This window comes from Limulus polyphemus, unplaced genomic scaffold (assembly GCF_000517525.1).
Source record: "Limulus polyphemus unplaced genomic scaffold, Limulus_polyphemus-2.1.2 Scaffold3003, whole genome shotgun sequence".
Taxonomy (NCBI): domain Eukaryota; kingdom Metazoa; phylum Arthropoda; class Merostomata; order Xiphosura; family Limulidae; genus Limulus; species Limulus polyphemus.
Window position 1 is genome coordinate 25,576 of NW_013668613.1, and position 19,486 is coordinate 45,061.

Consider the following 19,486-nt stretch of genomic DNA (forward strand, 5'->3'; position numbering starts at 1 on the left):
CGTTATTAACTTAGTTAGTTCGTAGTTAGGTTGGTCGTTAGTTTGTATCTAAGAAATAAGTAGGAAGGTAAGTAAGAACAAGTACTACACACACACACACACACACACACACACACACACACACACATATTGACGTTTCTTTATATATATATATATTGTCACTTGTTGAATGTCCTTTTCTAAAATCTGCTTGATTTTCTTTAATCTTCTAATATCTTATGGCCATCCACTTATCCACTCTTTTTATTATACTTGGACTAACTGAATAAGGAAACTTCAATGGACCTATGTACTTAAACTTATACTAAGGTACTCATAATCATGATTCTAAATATGGCTCAAAAGAGACATGGCAATGCTTCATAATTTTCTTCAAAAGGCGTGTACTTCAAAATAGATAGTTATAATCCTTCTGTACTTGATTGATGCCATTTTGCACTTCATTTACACTACATGTTTTCAATCTTTCTGAATATTTTCTCTTGTTAGTCTTTTCTTTATCAAATGGATATTTGTTTGAATTCTTCTGTAAATCTTATGTTCCGTTCTTGTAATTCCTCTTTTAACTGTCTGTTTAATCTTCTGTCTCTTTCTTCTTGATCTTCTTTTCACTGTTTCATTATTTTCCAACAAATTTTTTAAGCTCGCTTCGAGAACATGTCGTCACCAGTGATATAATAGCTTATATTGTTGGGTGAGTTGGGTGATTGTGTTATTTTTAAAATTTCTGTACGTTTTCTCTCTTGTCTTCAATCAAATGGATTATATCTTTGTAATACTTCTGTAAATCTTGTCTCAATCTTTTAATTCCTTTCTTGAGTTTCTGTTTCTTTCTTCTTGATAATATTTTAATTTTATGCAAACTATTATTTTTTCTTCATTTTGAATATCCCACTCCTGACGCCAGTATTTTAATGTTTCTATTATTGGGCGGGTTATTTTTGGATTATTCTGTAAAAAAGAAGTATATAAAATACAGTCCACTTACTTTTAAACAGCAGTAAATCTACGGACTTACAACGCTAAAATTCGGGGTTCGATTCCCCGCGGTGGACACAGAAAATAGCCCAATGTGGCTTTGCTATAAAAAAACACACAAACTTACTTATAACAAAAGCATTTTATTTCTTCGACTACAAGTTCTATAATGTGTACAAGTTCTATGTAACTAAGGGTAGGTCTATCTTTACAAATAAATAAATTACACTCATTTATTCATTCTCTCAGATATAATATACTTCTTCTGTCTCAGGTAATTAGATGAAAACGTAACTCAATATTTACAATATTAAACTGACTAACTGGTTAAATCAATAATCAAATAACAATCTAATCCTGGCTTGCTTTACTCACATTTCACGTAGTGGGATTAACCGTCACATTATATCGCCCCCACGGCTAAAAGGGCTAGAGTGTTTGGTGGGATGGGGATTCGAACCCGCGACCCTCAGATTGCGAGTCAAGCGATCTAACCACCTGGCCATGCCGGGCCTATTTGAATGGTATGAAAAATTCGTTGGTAAAAGAGTAGCCCAAGAGTTGGCGGTGATGACTAGTTGCCCTCTCTCTAGTCTTACACTGCTAAATTAGGGACAGCTAGCGCAGATAGTTCTCGTGTAGCTTTGCGCGCAATTCAAAACAAACCATTAAAACAATTTGCTGTATTCAAGATAATTCTAGTTATTATGTTACACGCTCATCCCGTGACATAGAAATCCCTCTAGTCAAAAACACAGTACAGGTGTTTAAATAAAAAAATAGGTTACAACAACATGTTTATATTTGTTTATAACTTATTTAAAAAAATCCAATTTCATTTTAAGAAAAATATATTGAAATTTCATTATACTTCACTATTTCTCAAAACAATTCGAAATGAGCCACTGAATTACTTATAATAAGCAGAATTATTTCACTTTGGAACTATATAATATTATATATGTTTTTATTAATGGAATTGTGTTTACTTTCCAATCCATTTAACTGGTCCGTCGAATTACGAGAAACCTTTCAAAAGTCCCTTGGAGATAAAAAAATAGGTTATATCTTTTTAGCACTGTTTATTGAGACTTATTTTTTGCCCTTTGTTCTGTGTCCACCACATTTCTATCTAATTTATATTTCAGTCTGCGCAGTTACATTTAATAACATTAGTATTTTATGTTGTGCAATCTGCAAGTCGCGGGTTCGACTCCCGTTACCAAACATGCTCGCTCTTTCAGCCATGGAGGCATTATAATGTGACGGCCAGTCCCACTTTTTGTTAATAAATAGTAGTCCAAGAGTTGGTGGTGTTTATCACTTCTAAATTAGAAATGGCTAGTACAGATAGTTCTTAAGTAACTTTGTACGAAATTCAATAAACAAAACAAACAATCATGTTAATGGTATTGCTTATTTCATGTTAATAGTGTGGCATGTAGGCATCCATGCATTTTCTGTCTTCCTTCATATTTTAATCTAGAATTGTTTGCAATTTTCATTTTCATGTCTGTGCAGTTTTTACATAACACCTGGTCCAGAAAGCCATTAAGTTGACTTTGTTCTAGCTACCTTTGTTCCTTTATTATTCCCTGGAGATAATACCTGTTCTGCCAATGATGCAAGAATTTATACAACAGTAATGTCCTTCAATGCTAGGTAAGGTGATATCTCGAGGTTCTGGCCTCCCTGATGTTGAATGAGAATGATCAGTTCCCTTTAAGTAAGAAATATTAGACTTAAACAGCTGCATGGAATCCCAAGTAAGTTAATTGACAGAAAACATCATGAGGGAAGAAAATCTTTTTGATAAATTTACGAACCTAGTGTCCAACTCAAATATGTATACTGTATTTTGTGTCTTACACCATGTCCAGTGCCTTTACTTCTTAGCTTAATATTCAGTTTAGCCAATTTCACTAAATTCAGCATCACTTCATAATTTATCCTGCTGATCCTCGTGTTATAAAGTAGACCTACCTAAACTCTGTGTGGAAATCAGAATAACACAGATAGGTAGGAAAGGAATGTTGATGCCATGATCATGGGGTTTTACTGCAGATTTTTATGTTTGCTAACATGTATATTACTCTTACTTAAGCTCTTGAGTTATACGAGTTTAAGAGAATGCTTCATACTTTAAAAAATGACATTTTCGTTAAGTAGTGCTCACGACCGCGAGGAAGAGTTTGTTGTTGAAGAGAGGTGGATGTACGAGAGGGGTGTCGACTATGGAAGAAGTTCGTCTTCTGGACATATGACTTTCACTGATGTTGTGAAGATCTGTGACGTTGACTTCTCTGCAACCACCGATTCGAGAAGATCATCCGACCTCTAATGTATCCAGCACAAAGATTGGACATTGCCCCGAGGATTAATCATGACACAAGGGAAATATAGATGTCTGAGAGTTGCTAAGGTGGAGTGGCACCTTGAGAGCCTGAGACCATATACATTGGTTTCTACAGGATTTCAAGGCCAGAATAACACAACATCAGTTCTGGTCAAGACCAGCCAACAAGGGCTGAATGTGCCACTGATTAATAAACTCTACCAATCAAGTTAGCGGTGGAAGCTGCTAGCCAGTTCCCTCCCCTCTAGATACCAGTTAAAGAAAATAAGTTAGCAGTGGAAGCTGCTAGCCAGTTCCCTCCCCTCTAGATACCAGTTAAAGAAAATAAGTTAGCGGTGGAAGCTGCTAGCCAGTTCCCTCCCCTCTAGATACCAGTTAAAGAAAATAAGTTAGCAGTGGAAGCTGCTAGCCAGTTCCCTCCCCTCTAGATACCAATTAAAGAAATAAGTTAGCGGTGGAAGCTGCTAGCCAGTTCCCTCCCCTCTAGATACCAGTTAAAGAAAATAAGTTAGCGGTGGAAGCTGCTAGCCAGTTCCCTCCCCTCTAGATACCAGTTAAAGAAAATAAGTTAGCGGTGGAAGCTGCTAGCCAGTTCCCTCCCCTCTAGATACCAGTTAAAGAAAATAAGTTAGCGGTGGAAGCTGCTAGCCAGTTCCCTCCCCTCTAGATACCAGTTAAAGAAAATAAGCTAGCGGTGGAAGCTGCTAGCCAGTTCCCTCCCCTCTAGATACCAGTTAAAGAAAATAAGTTAGCGGTGGAAGCTGTTAGCCAGTTCCCTCCCCTCCAGCTAGCAGTTGAAGAATATAAGTTGGCGGTGGAAGCTGCTCGCCAGTTGTCTTCTCTCTAGACAGCAGTTGAAGAATATAAGTTGGCGGTGGAAGCTGCTCGCCAGTTGTCTTCCCTCCAGCTAGCAGTTGAAGAATATAAGTTGGCGGTGGAAGCTGCTCGCCAGTTGTCTTCCCTCTAGATAGCAGTTCAATAAGAAAACTAAAAGTTTGCCTTCTCTCTAGTTAACAGTTCTAGAAGAAGAAAAGTTGGCTGAGGTTACTGCCAGATAATTTCCTTTCCTCTAATATATTACCAATCAGCCTTCCCTCTAGTCAGTAGCTCATTTACTTGGATAGTTTAAATAATCTAAAATAGTGATAATTGAAAACATTAATTTCGATTAATCGATTGTTGTAATAATCAAAGATTTTACAAGCCATCTGGGGATAACATTTAAAATACTTTATTCTACAATTCTTGACTTTTTTTGATATCCTGGATTGTCAACTCTATAATTCTCCGCGGATAAAGGTTCCAGTTTGTTACTCTCCGTTTAAATCTGGCAAGTCAACGATTGCATTTTAACGGCTTGATTGTAAGAATCGTTAAAAAAGTTACACGTATTATATTTAATTTTGGTATATTCAAGATCAACTCGATAGACACAATAGCACAGGTGAAGTTGTTAATTAAAGTAAAAAACACTTCACAGACCAATGACACAGGCGTTACTTGAATATCAGTTAGGATAAGAGCGACTGCCTGCTGTTCGTATCTGATTACTATTTGAGAACAGGAGGTCGCAGGTTAGAAACCCAACCCCGAACATGTGTTATAATGTGACGGTGAACCCCACTTCTCGTTGGTCAAGAGTGCTTCCCTGTGGTTAGCAGGTCAGAAATTAGGGACTGTGGCAGAAGATAGCCTTGTTAGCTTTGCCACAAACTAACAAAGACGAAGAGTGGACAAGCTCTTAAAGTGAAAAATGATCTGGTGCTAAATCTATAGTTAGAGGTCGCCACGATCTCCCTTACCGCACCCCCCCCCTCTCACAAATCAGTTAATTATCAACCTGGTTATTTAATGTCTGCCGTTTTTACTAATTAACTAGAAATGCAAAAAAATAAAACGTTTATACAAAACGTTCCATATTATAAATGTTATTACAATCCCATTGATGCATATTTGAATGTGTAAGAAAGCAATACTGTGCAATTGAAGTGAGAGATCGGCGCTCTCTCGCGACCAGACAGTACTACACCATTGATTATGCACACGTAGAAAAGACTTTATTTTGTTTTTGTAGTAATGTAAATTTGTTAAAAGAATGGCTACTTATTTTGCGCTTATATCTCGAACGAAAGTGGCTTCTGATTGGCGAAAGAGTTGACAGCGTGCAAACTCTTTGTCATGACACATTCACACCAAAGCTACAATCGGAATATCGCTCGAGCTTTTAGATAAGACGGAAAATTCCGAGCGTTGTGCCGAGTTCATACGTTCACAAAGCATATACTCAGTGGAATATTTCGTGAAATTAAAATTGAATTGTAAAGTTCGTGTGATATAAGGTGGCTTATTTTGATATTCTACTCAAGCAGTTTTGAACGGCCTGTCATTAGGTTGTTTGAACAGAGTTTCGTCCATGTTGTCATTTTTGATCATATAGGACATTTTATACACCCTGTTTACGACAGCATTGAGACTGCTTTATTATTCATATTGGCATGAAAGGTAATACGATTTACATTTTTATATTGGCGAAATAACCGTAATCTACATACCTTATTTTAAAGATAAGTGGTTCTTGGAAAATAGAGACTTAAACCACTCGACAAGAAAATCTTGCCAGCTCATATTTGCTATTGTTATGGCACAAAATATAAATGTAATTAACATTCCTTGGCAAACGAGTGCTAACTCCGTGAATCTAGTGCACGGAAGTAAACCATGCACGTTGCATACATAAGCTAGGCATCCCTCAGGTCAGATTCCTAAGAAGACTTCTTATACCTAAGGCATTACCAGTCCTTGGTGTTATATACTTAAAACAGGGGAAGGTTGAACGTTTTCGTACGAAAAAAGCCATTAACAATTTACGGCTTCTTATACGAATGTTTTCTAAGTTGTATGTTGAAATAAGTGGATTGCATCATATTAAAACAAGTCTTCATAGGCGGATGAATTTATAAATGGAATTTTTTTAGGCATCTCATCATACAAGAATTACCGTCCCTTTAATTTCCTTTGACTCTAAATAGGCTTGGGAATACTGGTTTTGGAACAAGGTCATCTTAGCAATGCGGAAGCCTTCATGAATGACCTGTCCTACAAATGAATAACAGTATACAGTTGAACTCCAGAGTCCATTCACAATGGTGGAGTTTATTATAAAATACATTGTCATCTGTGATAAAAGATTCTTAGCCTTCGACTTTTCACGTATAATTGTAACAAGAAAGTGGAATAAAGTATTGGCATTTTTAACCTAAACGGCACCTTTTTTTAATTATGCTTATTCGGGGTTAAACAGCCTGATCAGAGAGAGATCTTTAATTTTGAATTACTGACCAGAAGAAGGACAGACAGTCAGCAGCACCCACCGCCCAAAGGGCTTTATCAGTCTTCTGGAACAAAATAGTAGGTTTGAATGCCACTAGGCTACACACTTTGCCCATGAAAGAAGGAGGGGTAATAGCTCTAATTTTCATATCACACATAAGAAAAAATTATAATAACTGCCAAATTCAGTTGTAAACGCTACATTCTTTAATGTGAAATACAAATTTAAGGTTCGGTCTGATTCCCAATACAATGATTCTCGAAACAGCTTCTGTATGCTGTAATTTTTTTCCCAGACATACATGTATGTGTGGTTGGTTATCGAGCTGTGGATGAAAAGTTCAAGATTCAAACCTACAATATAATATGCCACTGCACACTTTCCCCACTTCCATCTGTGGGCGCGTTATAAAAGTGAAAGTCAACGTAAAGAATCCTATTGTAGTAACATACTTTTTTTGTTGGCTGGTTCTTTTAAATTATTTGGTAAAAAACAATTCAATATCCAGTCCACGTATCGATAATAAATCATTACTTCCTTTAACGTTTCTACAAGCTTGAACATTTGTACATTGGCGAAAACTGCTGTAGGCCTAAGTTACAAATGACGTTGACAAACGTAGAACAAATCTACTTGCACCAAGTAACCGCTATTGCTGTTAAGACTGATTAGTTCAATTCTCTATCTTGAAACATTCCTACCTACTGTCTTATCTCTTTGACTATCTTTCAACTTACTCTCTAACTAAACTAACGATGCTTCACGAAGCGTCATATTTATAATCTACGTTCGAATACACTAGAAAAACTTTACGTCACGTCCTTCGCACTTTCTTGGCGTTCTACGTTCTCTAACTAACAAATTACAACATTAAAAATATAGCTCACAACACTGTTTCCGGATATATCATTAGGACGACACATTCATTAAATGATCTCATGGTGAAGAACGCTGAAGAATATTTTTATAAATTTGAACCCCTTTCAAGTACAAAACATGTATAAAATTTACAAAAATGACCGATTCATTTTCTTCATTGTTCTAGTCCTTAGTATCGACTAATGTTTACTCCTTGTTTCATCACTTCCATTGGACTTTAGACATTACTCTGATAAAAAGGTAGCTGCTCTTTTCAGAATACATGTACAGGCGTGGACTGGGACACCGAGAAAAATCCCCCTTGGAAAAGTACGTAAAAAAATATATTAATTCACTGTCAGCATAATAGAGAAATAATTGCCAACAAATTAACATGTGTATTAATTCTACCAATAACGATGTACATCGAAAATAATTTACTTGACCCTACTTCTGTAGAAAACGTTATCTTCTATATTGTGAAAGTTTCCTCTTTGTTTTCCAAATTACTGATCGTGTGAACTATGTTTGACTAGTGTTTTAATATTAAATTGCATATACTTCTTAAGTATGTGTTTTTATTTTTAATAGAGTATTTGTGGGCTCTCCTTAACTTTATTTTGTCCCTGTAGAATGTTAGAGCCCAGTCCATTTCTGGACTATAACATTTTGAAAATAAAAACCTTTCAGTTGAAATAGAGAAAGGTTACTGAAAGGTATTAAAGACACACACACACAAAACGCTAAAAACCGGGTTTCGATACCCGTGGTGGGCACAGCACAGATAGCCCATTGTTTTGCTTTGAAAAAGGTGGATATTTGGGAGAGGATTGGGCAGATCGTAGAATATGATTAGGGACCCGAGGTAAAATCTACTCGCTCTGTAAGTGTAAAGACTAAAGCGAAACGTTTTTATGTGCGAAATTGAAGGGGTGTAACATTATTACTACTATACCGTCGTTATGTATGCTGCCCCATTTTAACTTGGCACCTCTCATTTGTATTTACAGTTTAAGTTATGTGTGATAAAATCATTATACGGTACAATAAAAAAACGGAAATAACGAAATGAAATACTTAGCATGATTTCATTAAATAATAAGCATCTTTTTTGGGGCCAACACTTACAGTTTGTTTCCAATATAGCCCGCCGTATTATATTAATGAAGAAACACTAAAAACTGCAGCTACACGAGTGATAATTATAAGAACTTATGGTAGAGGTAAATGAACAGCAAAACATCGCGTCTGAGCGTTGTGTTTCCTATCATACGTCGGAAATGCTGTAGGCCATCCCTAATGAATTAATAATAATAATGCTGTAGACCATCCCTAATGAATTCATACGTCGGAAATGCTGGAGGCCATCCCTAATGAATTCATACGTATGAAATGCTGTAGACCATCCTTAATGAATTCATACGCAGGAAATGCTGTAGACCATCCCTAATGAATTCATACGTAGGAAATGCTGTAGACCATCCCTAATGAATTCATACGTAGGAAATGCTGTAGGCCATCCCTAATGAATTCATACGTCGGAAATGCTGTAGGCCATCCCTAATGAATTACAAGAATGTGTGCTTTTAGTCAGTGTAGAGGGGTTTAAGCTGCATTTAACTATGAAAAACTCTTATGGAAACAAAGAAGTAACATTTAGCTCTCCTGTCTTCCAAGATATGTTAAACTGGTTTTTGTAAAGATGTTGTTAGCTTTTTTTTTTTGTTTTAGATTAAAGAAGTAAAGGGTCCGATTGATCTAGGACTATCATGACTGTTTAAAATAGCTGTAAACAAAATTGTTTTGCAAATTCATCCAGAACAACATTTACCACTCAAAGCTTAGTACATCCAATCTCGTCCCCTGGCGGGACAGCGGTAAGTCTATGGATTTACAATGCTAAAATCAGGGACTGGATTTCCCTCGGTGGACACAGCAGATAGTGCAATGTAGCTTCACTATCAAAAATACACACACACACACACACGCATCCAATCTCTGGTTTCTGTACCCGTGACTGTCAGAACTGGCACGCTATATTAACCAAGGAAAAATGCTTTTAATTGATGACTGTTGTTAGTTATACTAGTTTTAGCATTAAAGCATATCTTTTAAGGCATACCCTCTATTATTCTATTTTTGCAAAGCTACACAAGGGCTATCTTTTTCTTTCTTTTTTTTTTCTTAACTGAAAGACCCAGTGAGAAGACAGCTAGTCAGTATCACCCCTCACTACTCCTTGGGCTACTATTGACTGAGAAAGTAGTGAGGTTTGACCATCTCTCTGATAATGTGCTATCTTGCGGCAATGGGACGCGAACCATGAAACCTCGGAATCATATCCCGCTACGTTTACCGCTAGGTCACGCACTGTTCTTTTTTTTTTTTATTTGATAAGCTGATGTTGGTAATTTACTCAGATATAATGACTGCTTCATTCGAGTGTGGTACTGGGTTATACTGTGTATTAGATAAACTTGTACTGTTTTGTTACTAGGATATATGGTTTATTTGGCGGGTTACTTATGCTAAATTATTACGATATGTTGTGTTTGTGTTAAGTGTAAACTGCTTGATAATATGCTGTTTTTTTGGTGCTGGTTACTGAAATCTATTGTTTGTTGGGATGATGACGGCTGTGCCGCGTTACTTGTTTGTTAGTTTAATTTTGTTCTGTTGGAGAAACGCTCCATGAGGTATAAACGTTTACAGTATTATCTTGCTATGTTAATTACGTGGACGAATTAGTCTTTGTAACAGGTATATTTAACTCCCTGTCACTTAAATTACGAATGTCAAAAAGGGCCTAAAATAATCCACATCCAGCTTGAATAAAAATGTGAACGAATACAATAACAGATATTACAGAGCTCGTAACGTATGTTATTATGTTGTATATCCCAAGATGATTGTATGTTAATGAGGGTATGATTTTTTTTCTGCCATACTTATAGATGCGGGTGTTTATGTATTCATGTTTCAATATGGTGGTTTGTACCAATCAATGGACATGTAAAATATCATCGTGTTGCATGTGCATTATGAAATATTAACTGAAACAAAACAAAACTTCGTGTAATCTTCCCAGAACTAGAATAAATCAAAACTATTGTACTTGAGTCATTTGCTTCACTTGCATTACTCAACTGGAACCCAGTCTTGTTAGCTGTATCAAACATACATGTTGCTGTTGAAATGTTGGAAAGAGCAGGGTGTTGATTGGGATAATACTTCACCATATAACACTAACTTTGTGTAACATTTTAATTAAATATACATACTGCTACTTCTGGATAACTTTGTAAAGTGAACAATTAAAGATGTTATCATCGTAAGATTGTACTGAGACGGATGACAACAGGACGACAATTAAAGATGTTATGATCGTAAGAATGTACCGAGACGGATGACAACATGACGACAATTAAAGATGTTATCATCGTAAGAATGTACTGAGACGGATGGCAACAGGACGACAATTAGAGATGTTATCATCGTAAGATTGTACTAAGACGGATGACAACAGGACGACAATTAAAGATGTTATTATCGTAAGATGTTGCCATCCGTCTCAGTACAAGGACAACAATTAAGATGTTATCATCGTAAGATTGTACTGAAACGGATGACAACAGGACGACAATTAAAGATATTATGATCGTAATAATGTACTAAGGCGGATGGCAACAGGACGACAATTAAAGATGTTATCAGGTTTTTGAGAGGTTTAGACTATTGTAAGTAACCAGTTTTATTATTAAACGGGAATACTTTTCTGTCATATCTGCTGGAAAAGTCTGAGAAAACTATGAAATGAGAGACAGTAAGAGTAGGTGGGTAGTACTGGAGCATTGTTTTCGTTAATTGATTTCAACATTAAACTACTTATCCGTCGTGTGTTTTAACCGATTTGTTATTTTAGCATTTGATGGGATCCACAAATTGCATCGTATTGAGTAATTTTTATGTTTTTACCTGTTACAACACTCGGTGTAAAGAACTGGCTGAAACATTAAGCGAAATTATCCATTTGTCATCCTTTTTTGTTTCGTTTTTGTAAAACACATAAGGAATCCCATCAGTAATAAGTGGTAGTTAAATGCAATGTTGGTGTGACTCATGTTAGGGAACTTTATAATATACAAAGTTAAAGGCCATCAAGAAATTTGATGTTGCATAGATATATTTAGGAAGGTACGTTTAAAAAGCCGATAATTCCAGAGTTAGTTGTTGTTTTTTATATGATTAAAATGCTAACTTTAATTCTTTCTACATTCTACGTTGTTAACAAGTGCAAGTAATGTGTGATATCTGGTCGACATTAAATTTACTTTTAAAAAATGTTTATATTTATGACCTAATATTGTCGAATACTGTGTAATAAAGGCCTGGCATAGCCAGGTGGTTAGGGCGCTCGACTCGCAATCTGAGGGTCGTGGGTTCGAATCCCCGTCACATCAAACTTGCTCGTCCTTTCAGCCGTGGGGGCGTTATAATGTGACGGTAAGTCCCACTATTCGTTGGTAAAAGAGTAGCCCAAGTGTTGGTGGTGGGTGGTGATGACTAGCCGCCTTCCCTCTGGTCTCACACTGCTAAATTTGTGCGAAATTCTGAAACAAAAACAAAACTTTGTAATAACTCAAATTATATTTTATTTAAACTAGATTTTAGGGCATACTTTGTACCAGTACGTGTAATAACTTTTGTAATGTTTGTTTTAATGGTAACTATACTTTTTCACATCCAGCTGAGAGGTCATTGAAAATAAAAACTATGCAGAACAATGAACTATTTTGATATATTAAAAGTTTGTTAATAATTTAATTTTCCGCTAGGTGATCGCCATAATTTGTTTTGGATGCGGATCTCCTGCAGTCACCGACTTCAGTCGTTTCTTCTTGTTCGTCGTCTCCATCTGTTTCATTGTTACTATACTTCTCATCTTCGTTTACCTGTTCGGACTTAAAGCTCTTTTACCTAATCTTCCTTGGCTGTTTTCAGTAAGTAAATTTAAAAATGAATAATAAAATAAAAGTAAGAGTTTATGATAAACAATATAATTTATGAGTGGTAACGTAGTATTTTTTTATGTTAACGCTTATTTTCTACGAGAGCTGTACAGGATGTCCGAAAAATCTTGAACCCTAGACATTTCAACGAATTTTACAGAGTGTGTTCCACATACTGTCCTTGTAATTGCAAACAAGCTTGGATTAACATAGGATTAACTCGACCTTCTCATGCTTTAACAGCGCCACAATCAGTCATGTATTTTAAATTAAGAAAAGTTGCAAACCACCTATGGTTCCAGACTTTTCGGACACACTGTAGGGAAATTGTATGTTGTCGTCCAAAGTTCAACATTGGCGCAAAATAGAAATCGGTTTACTGGATCATTCTCAAATCCCTGAGAAGAACAAAATTCAAAATTTTACTCGAACTAGTTAATTTTCACAAACAAATATTTTATCGGAGAGAAAATGTTCCTGAAATAGTTTAATAACTTCCCACAAGGGGGCGCTAACAACAGGAAAATTTGCTAATTTTTAGGCAGGAAAATTTTAAAACTGCTATAACTAACCCTTATCAACAGGTAGTACAAACAAATAATTTCAACTAAAATTTTACATTGATAATAATAATATATCATAAACCAACATATTACCTCGGTAGAGCTAAACGACAAGAACTGTAAATATATATATAATATCACGATTTTATTTCCTTAATTATTCATATCTATTCAATGGATCGCATAATATCAAAAGTTGGTTAGAAATAGATAAGCCAGTTTAGTGTGCAGAATGGTGTACTGTAATGACTTTCGTTTTAAATGCAATAAGAATGAGTTCCAGGTAAAACGTGACTTTAGTAACGAAAGTGCGAATATTTCCAATTAGGAACATTTGGGCAGTGATAAACGGACCGGAAAAGGCTTTCCACTTGGTTACCATTTTCATTTAGCAATTTTGTTCCTTTTAGAACCCACTATGCATGCAAGAATATTCGTGTTACTTCTAAACTCAATATAACATGCCTTATCAATTCAGTATTTTAAACATTGATAAATACTCGGTAGAAGAACAAAAAAAGTCAAATTGTATTTAAGATCCTTCAATCCGTTTTTTTCAGCTTTGTCCATCTAGAGAATAATTAAAAAAAATGTTTTTTTGAATTGTAGAAAAACAACTTTTTTTGCCCAGTTCTATGAATTGTACACGTTTATTCAGTAAATTTTATTTTTTATTTCCGCCCTTTTATATTTATGAAAATTGATTGCAAAGAATAGCAAACACAACACGTTACCAGAAAGTTGATGATTTCAGTACAACTTCTGACAGCAAAATCTACAAAGGAAACAAAAGTAAGCACTGGACATTGAAAGAAATAAACTGTTTGCCGATTTAAATATAATTTATGACAGCAATAAGTAACAAAAAACAAATTGTAGTTTACACCGAACGTTAAAAGATGGCGATGCTGATGCCAGAATTTACGATTGAAAACAAACAGCAGTTCAGGTAAAATATTTTATTATGTATTTCCATTTATGACAAACTACTGACCAGCGCCCCACCATCCACTAGTCATGCTAAGGAATTGACTGTCACTCTTATAACACCACCGCAATTTAAGGTGTGGGCAATATTTTTGTGGTATTACACGGATTCGAAACTGGTTCGCTACTTCCGAGATAAAGAGCTCTATCATGGGACCAATCCGTACAATATTTTATTCTACTAGAGGGGTTAAAAATCAGTTTTGAGCCTTGATGACCCGATTGTTATAAAACATTATTCACAACTCGTGTTTTATCTAATAGTAATCCAAAATGGCTGTCAGTAAAAGAAGACTTTTTTTTTTAAGAGCGACACAGAAGCAGGCCATTAAGCTCAAACAAACATAAAATAAAATGTAAGTTTCGCTACAGAAGAAGAGGTTGGAAAACATAATAAGCTGCATGACAAATAAATTAACAAACATTTTGATAAAGGTGAATAGAAAGTAGTAGTTAAATACTTGATGTACTTGTGCAGGATCCCCGAAAGTGTTCTGTTTGAGGAGTAAATAAAACCAAAATTAAGAGTTACAAATATTTTTATTTCTTGCTTTTGAAGTTCATGTGTCATGCTGTGTTGTAGCCTACGGAGTGCATAATTCTTCTCGTGATTCATGGCATGCGCAAGTTTTACTGACGTCATTTTAGTATCTACTGATTGACTAACATACAATACACGACTGTATTTTGGTGCAATTGGTTAAAACAGGTGACATCATCATGGCTGCAGAACTAGCATCGCATCATTGTGAGCCTGTAGAAAAGACGGCTCAGCATGGCCAGGTGGTTAGGGAGCTCGAATTGCAATCTGTGGGTCGCGGGTTCGAATCCCCGTCACACCAAACACGCTCGCCATTTCAGCCGTGGGGGCGTTATAATGTGACGGTCAATCCTACTATTCGTTGGTAAAAGAGTAGCCCAAGAGTTGGCGGTGGGTAGTGGTGACTGGCTGCCTTCCCTCTAGTCTTACACTGCTAAATTAGGGACGGTTAGCGCAGATAACCCTCGCGTAGCTTTGCACGAAATTCAAAACAAACCAAACCAATCCTCCCCTACTGCTCCTAATTTGTTTCACCAGAGGCACTGGCAGATGGGAGCCCATGCCTCGATTCTATTCTAATCCCCAATTTTTAATTTGAAAAAATCAGAATAGAAAACCATGATCGATATCTTACCGAAACGCCGAAAATTCCCACGCCTATGGGAATCTTTTAAGCACCTAGCGACGCCTCTGCGTTTCACACTTTTAATATTCCACGCCTAACTTCAGTCTCTTTCCTCCCTTATTGTTCCTAATTCATGTTACATTCTACTTTCGTTTGAGTTTATTACTGTAATATGTTTGTGAAGAGAAGGTTCTGGGTGCGGCTGGACATTTTTGTAAATTTTGTATTAAATCTGATTAATTGATATTCAACCACACATGTATCAATCACTTACTGTGAAGTAGGGATGTATGAGTGACAAGAACATGTGGGCGACTATTGGACAACGTTTCGGTTTCAAAGGTTTCAGCATGGAGATCAAAACGTCGCCCGAAAACCGCTTGCAGGTAGTGGCTATATTCCTGCTTGAGAAACTTACATTACTAAAACTTCCGTCCACGAGTACATCATTTATTAATTACATAATTATTTAACGTCTTTCCCAAAGTATTGATAAAAATTATTTAATGTGCTCTTTTTTTTAACTGTATCCAGGAGTGGCTTAAACAAACAATAAAAACAAGCAAATAAAAATACCGAAATATAACCGAGACTAGTTTCTAATTGATCGACTCTCCCAAAAAATTTCACTCTGTGATTCATTGGCAAGTCTGAGGACTTGTAACGTTTAAATTTGGACTTAGATACCCGCGATTGTCATAGCACAGATTGCCCATTGTGTAAGTTTGTGCATAATAACAAATAAACAAACTCTCAAAAATCTTTTGCTGTGTATGTGTTTTAATCTGATATCAGTCTATTAAACACCATACACATACGTTCTGCTCTTTGTTGCGGAAACGCAATTAATAAATATTACTCATTTTATTCCATTTAAGGAAATGGTTTACACAGCCATTGCGGTGGTTCTGTACATAATTGGAGCCATAGTGGAGCTTGCTATGACAGGCGATTCCAAATACACCTTCGCTCTGAAGATTCACAGGTTCTACAATCCGTACATGGCTGCTGGGGTAAGTCTTCACCTAGAATATATACAGTTGGTAGAAGTCTCAATATTTTTAAAGTAGAGTTTTGGCTCAAGACGTTGAGATAGAGAGTCAACATTGCCATCTTTGTTTTAATAATTATTTATTTTATCAGTTTTTTTATTTATCATTTCCGAAACTAAATCAATCGCCAAAACAGTGTCAATATTTTTTTAATGTTTAATAAAAGCTTGCCAAACTTAAATATATATAATTTGAATCTCAGTTAATAAGTCAAGATAGTTAAAACAAAAACGAATCAAAATTATAAATCGTTTGTTTTAGTTATTCTGCAAAAACAAAAAAAACACGACCTTTAAAGATTCAGATTCTCTTTTGTTTAAAGCCCGTTTCGGTATTCGATTTTGTCACTTTTTTTATAGCTATTCCTTTTCTAAAGTATTGATAAACTTAATCGAATAAAATAAACTATAACAGAATTAACGCGCCATTCAGTCGTAATTTTATTCATTCTCAATTATTTTCAATGTATGAATGGCAGGTAAAATCTTATTTTCCGATAATTGTCATTGTTCGTAAAATGTTTATCATGCAAGTTACAAATAAAAAATTAAAGGTTATGAGGCTTTCATTTGTCGTTTCATGCTGTTTCTTGGTTTCCCTAGATTTGCTAGAAAGTTTGTACTCCTTGACATTTTTCAGTTTATGCTCCTTCTGGCAGTTTAGTATTTGTGTTTATACCATTTATATTTTGTGTTTGTTGATTAAATTGTGAGAATGACTTTTTACGCTGAGTTTTTCACGAACGTCAACTGAACAGCCAAATCAAGTCACAACACTGTTGGTTGAATTATAGCGAAATTTATTCAAACTGGTAGAATGACTGATCGTTCATGAAGGCCACGTAGTGTTACTGATGAAGTTTATCCTCATTTAAAGTATTTACTGAATATGGGATTGCAATATTCTATGTCTACTTATTGTAGGTTAGTTATAGATTTAAAGGATTCGGTGACAGTGAGTATTGAATACCGACGAGTTTTTGTAAATTTATTTAATATCAAAGAGATTCAGTAAGTATTTTAAAATCTAAATAAAAGGAATTGCTTTTAATGATATTAAAGTTGTTTTGTTCCTTTTTGTAAAGTTTATTGTCCTGGGATAGTCCAAGTTTGTTTTTGTTTTTTCTCTGTTGAGACATGAAAGTGAGAAAAAGTGCAGAGCCAAACTCAATGATTTACTTGGTCTTATTTTTAATTTACGGTGGGTTTCGGCGATATTAAAAATTATAATTTCGTTATTAATGAAGCCATTCTTTCATGACATTTCAGGTTTTCGGTCTGTTTAACATCGTCGCATACGGTGCCGGTCTCGCTTTCATCTTTAAAGAATGGCGAGAATCAAGGCAGGTGTCATAGAGGACAAGTCGTCGTGACCTTTGTCATCACGCTTCAGAGTTTGCCCTTAGAACTTCATTTAGTCCAGGGGCAAGCCTCAACAAAAATTACCCCCTTTAAATTTAAATAAGCATATGCACAATTACTGTTAACACTGCACAGTTATCATTCACACCCCCTTTTTTCGGTTTTTGTTTGTTTTGTTTTTTAATTTAGAGTATTTTCAGACTAATTGAATATTTTTTTTGTAATGTGTGTATTTTGTCAAATTATGATTGAAGATAACCCATACGTTTAAGTAAAACTGTCATTTGGGAACCCCCATTATGTACCAATGTACGTCAGGTACTTGGTTCCATCTGTAAAGTTCTTAATGATAATGTCATTGGAACAAAAACCGTTTTAATGATATTTATTGTATTTTTTAGGTGTTACGCCGTGGTTGTACTTAAAAAGTGTAGAATAGCGGAAGTGGTAACAAGGGGGTTTGTCTATAAAAGTTATTTAAACCCCATGAATATGTTTCATGTTTTGTGTTCATATATATATATAATTATTAATCAGAATGGTTTACAATCAAAACATTTTTAATATCACATGTTCTTAAATCTCGTATTTACTAAACCATATAATATACGGGATTTGTTGCGTCACGTTAATATTGCCTCTTTCACAGAGACGGAAATTTATTGACAGTTTGAAATTCCGATCACTTTTTCATAAACATCACTAAATTTCTTTGGACCAATTGGTTGTAACGTTTGTTATCAGTCTCTCTAAAAAAAAATCGCTTTTTTTATGAGTATCATATTTGAAATTTGATTGCTATTACCGACATTTATGTCTAGACGAGAAAATTATTAATGGTGAGTGTGAAACAGTACCACCGATAGAGGGCAGGACGTGTATCCAGAATATCTCTTGACTAGCTAGCTTCTCGTGGGCTGCAATATATGTACGTTCAAACGGAATTTTAATTTCAGGTCTAGAACTAACACGATACAATGATGTACATAGTAAAACAGTGGACATGTATGGCAACCTTAAAATTATTAGCAGGTACACCCACCAGCCTTACACCTGAGGGGGATCACTACCCCTGGTTTACTTTCTTATGTTAATAGTGGTCAATATTATTTTCACAGTTTTACAACAAATATTTATTAACTGTATATCCAGTACTGCTTTATTGTAGGTTCTTCAGGGGCATTATCAAAGTCATAAATTACCTAACTTTAAAAAAAAACTGTAACACCTAAACGACCCATATGTTGTATTTAACAGAGCGTAACATGCAAGACTCATTCCTATTGGTCTATTGATATACGGCTTAACAGAATAAATTTTAGGAAAGGGATATACATTCTTTCGTGGTGTCTGGCCTAAGATATTATCGTTATTTTTACTAAAGATTTTTTAACAATTAAATAAGCTAAGTAGAATGTCTCATGCCTCATAATAAACCGTTAGTAGGACAAGCAGCTTGGTGATATTACCAAGGCATCCACTGTTAGGCCCAATATCTTGCAGCAAAAGGGTGAACTTAATTAAAGCATTGTATCACGTGATCGTCACAAAACAGTAAACTAGATTAGCTGCTCGTGTGACTCAAAATCTAGCTTTTTATTAAAATACAACAGCGGTACATTACAGTGTTACTGTTGCCTTTGGTACAAGAGTGTTACTATCGATTTGATATCGGTATTGTTGTACGTTAAATAATGCACGCCGTTTCTAAATTAAATGTTCTCGTATTGTTATATGATGAATAATGCAAATTGTTTCTTAACTAAATCTTCACGTAACTTGTGTATATTTAATGGTTAAAAATAAAGTTCTTAACTAAGACCTG

The 19,486-nt window shown here is 35.4% G+C and overlaps 1 protein-coding gene across 1 annotated transcript in view; it reads left to right on the forward strand.

Moving 5' to 3' along the window:
* The window catches only part of LOC106468422 (plasmolipin-like), a 36,381-nt gene extending 16,895 nt beyond the window's left edge, over nucleotides 1-19,486 (forward strand). Inside the window, exons 2-4 of the mRNA XM_013928850.2 lie at nucleotides 12,359-12,523; nucleotides 16,127-16,261; nucleotides 17,569-19,486. Of these exons, the coding sequence (XP_013784304.1) occupies nucleotides 12,359-12,523; nucleotides 16,127-16,261; nucleotides 17,569-17,655 (387 nt within the window). The 3' untranslated portion in view covers nucleotides 17,656-19,486. The remainder of the gene's footprint in view (nucleotides 1-12,358; nucleotides 12,524-16,126; nucleotides 16,262-17,568) is intronic.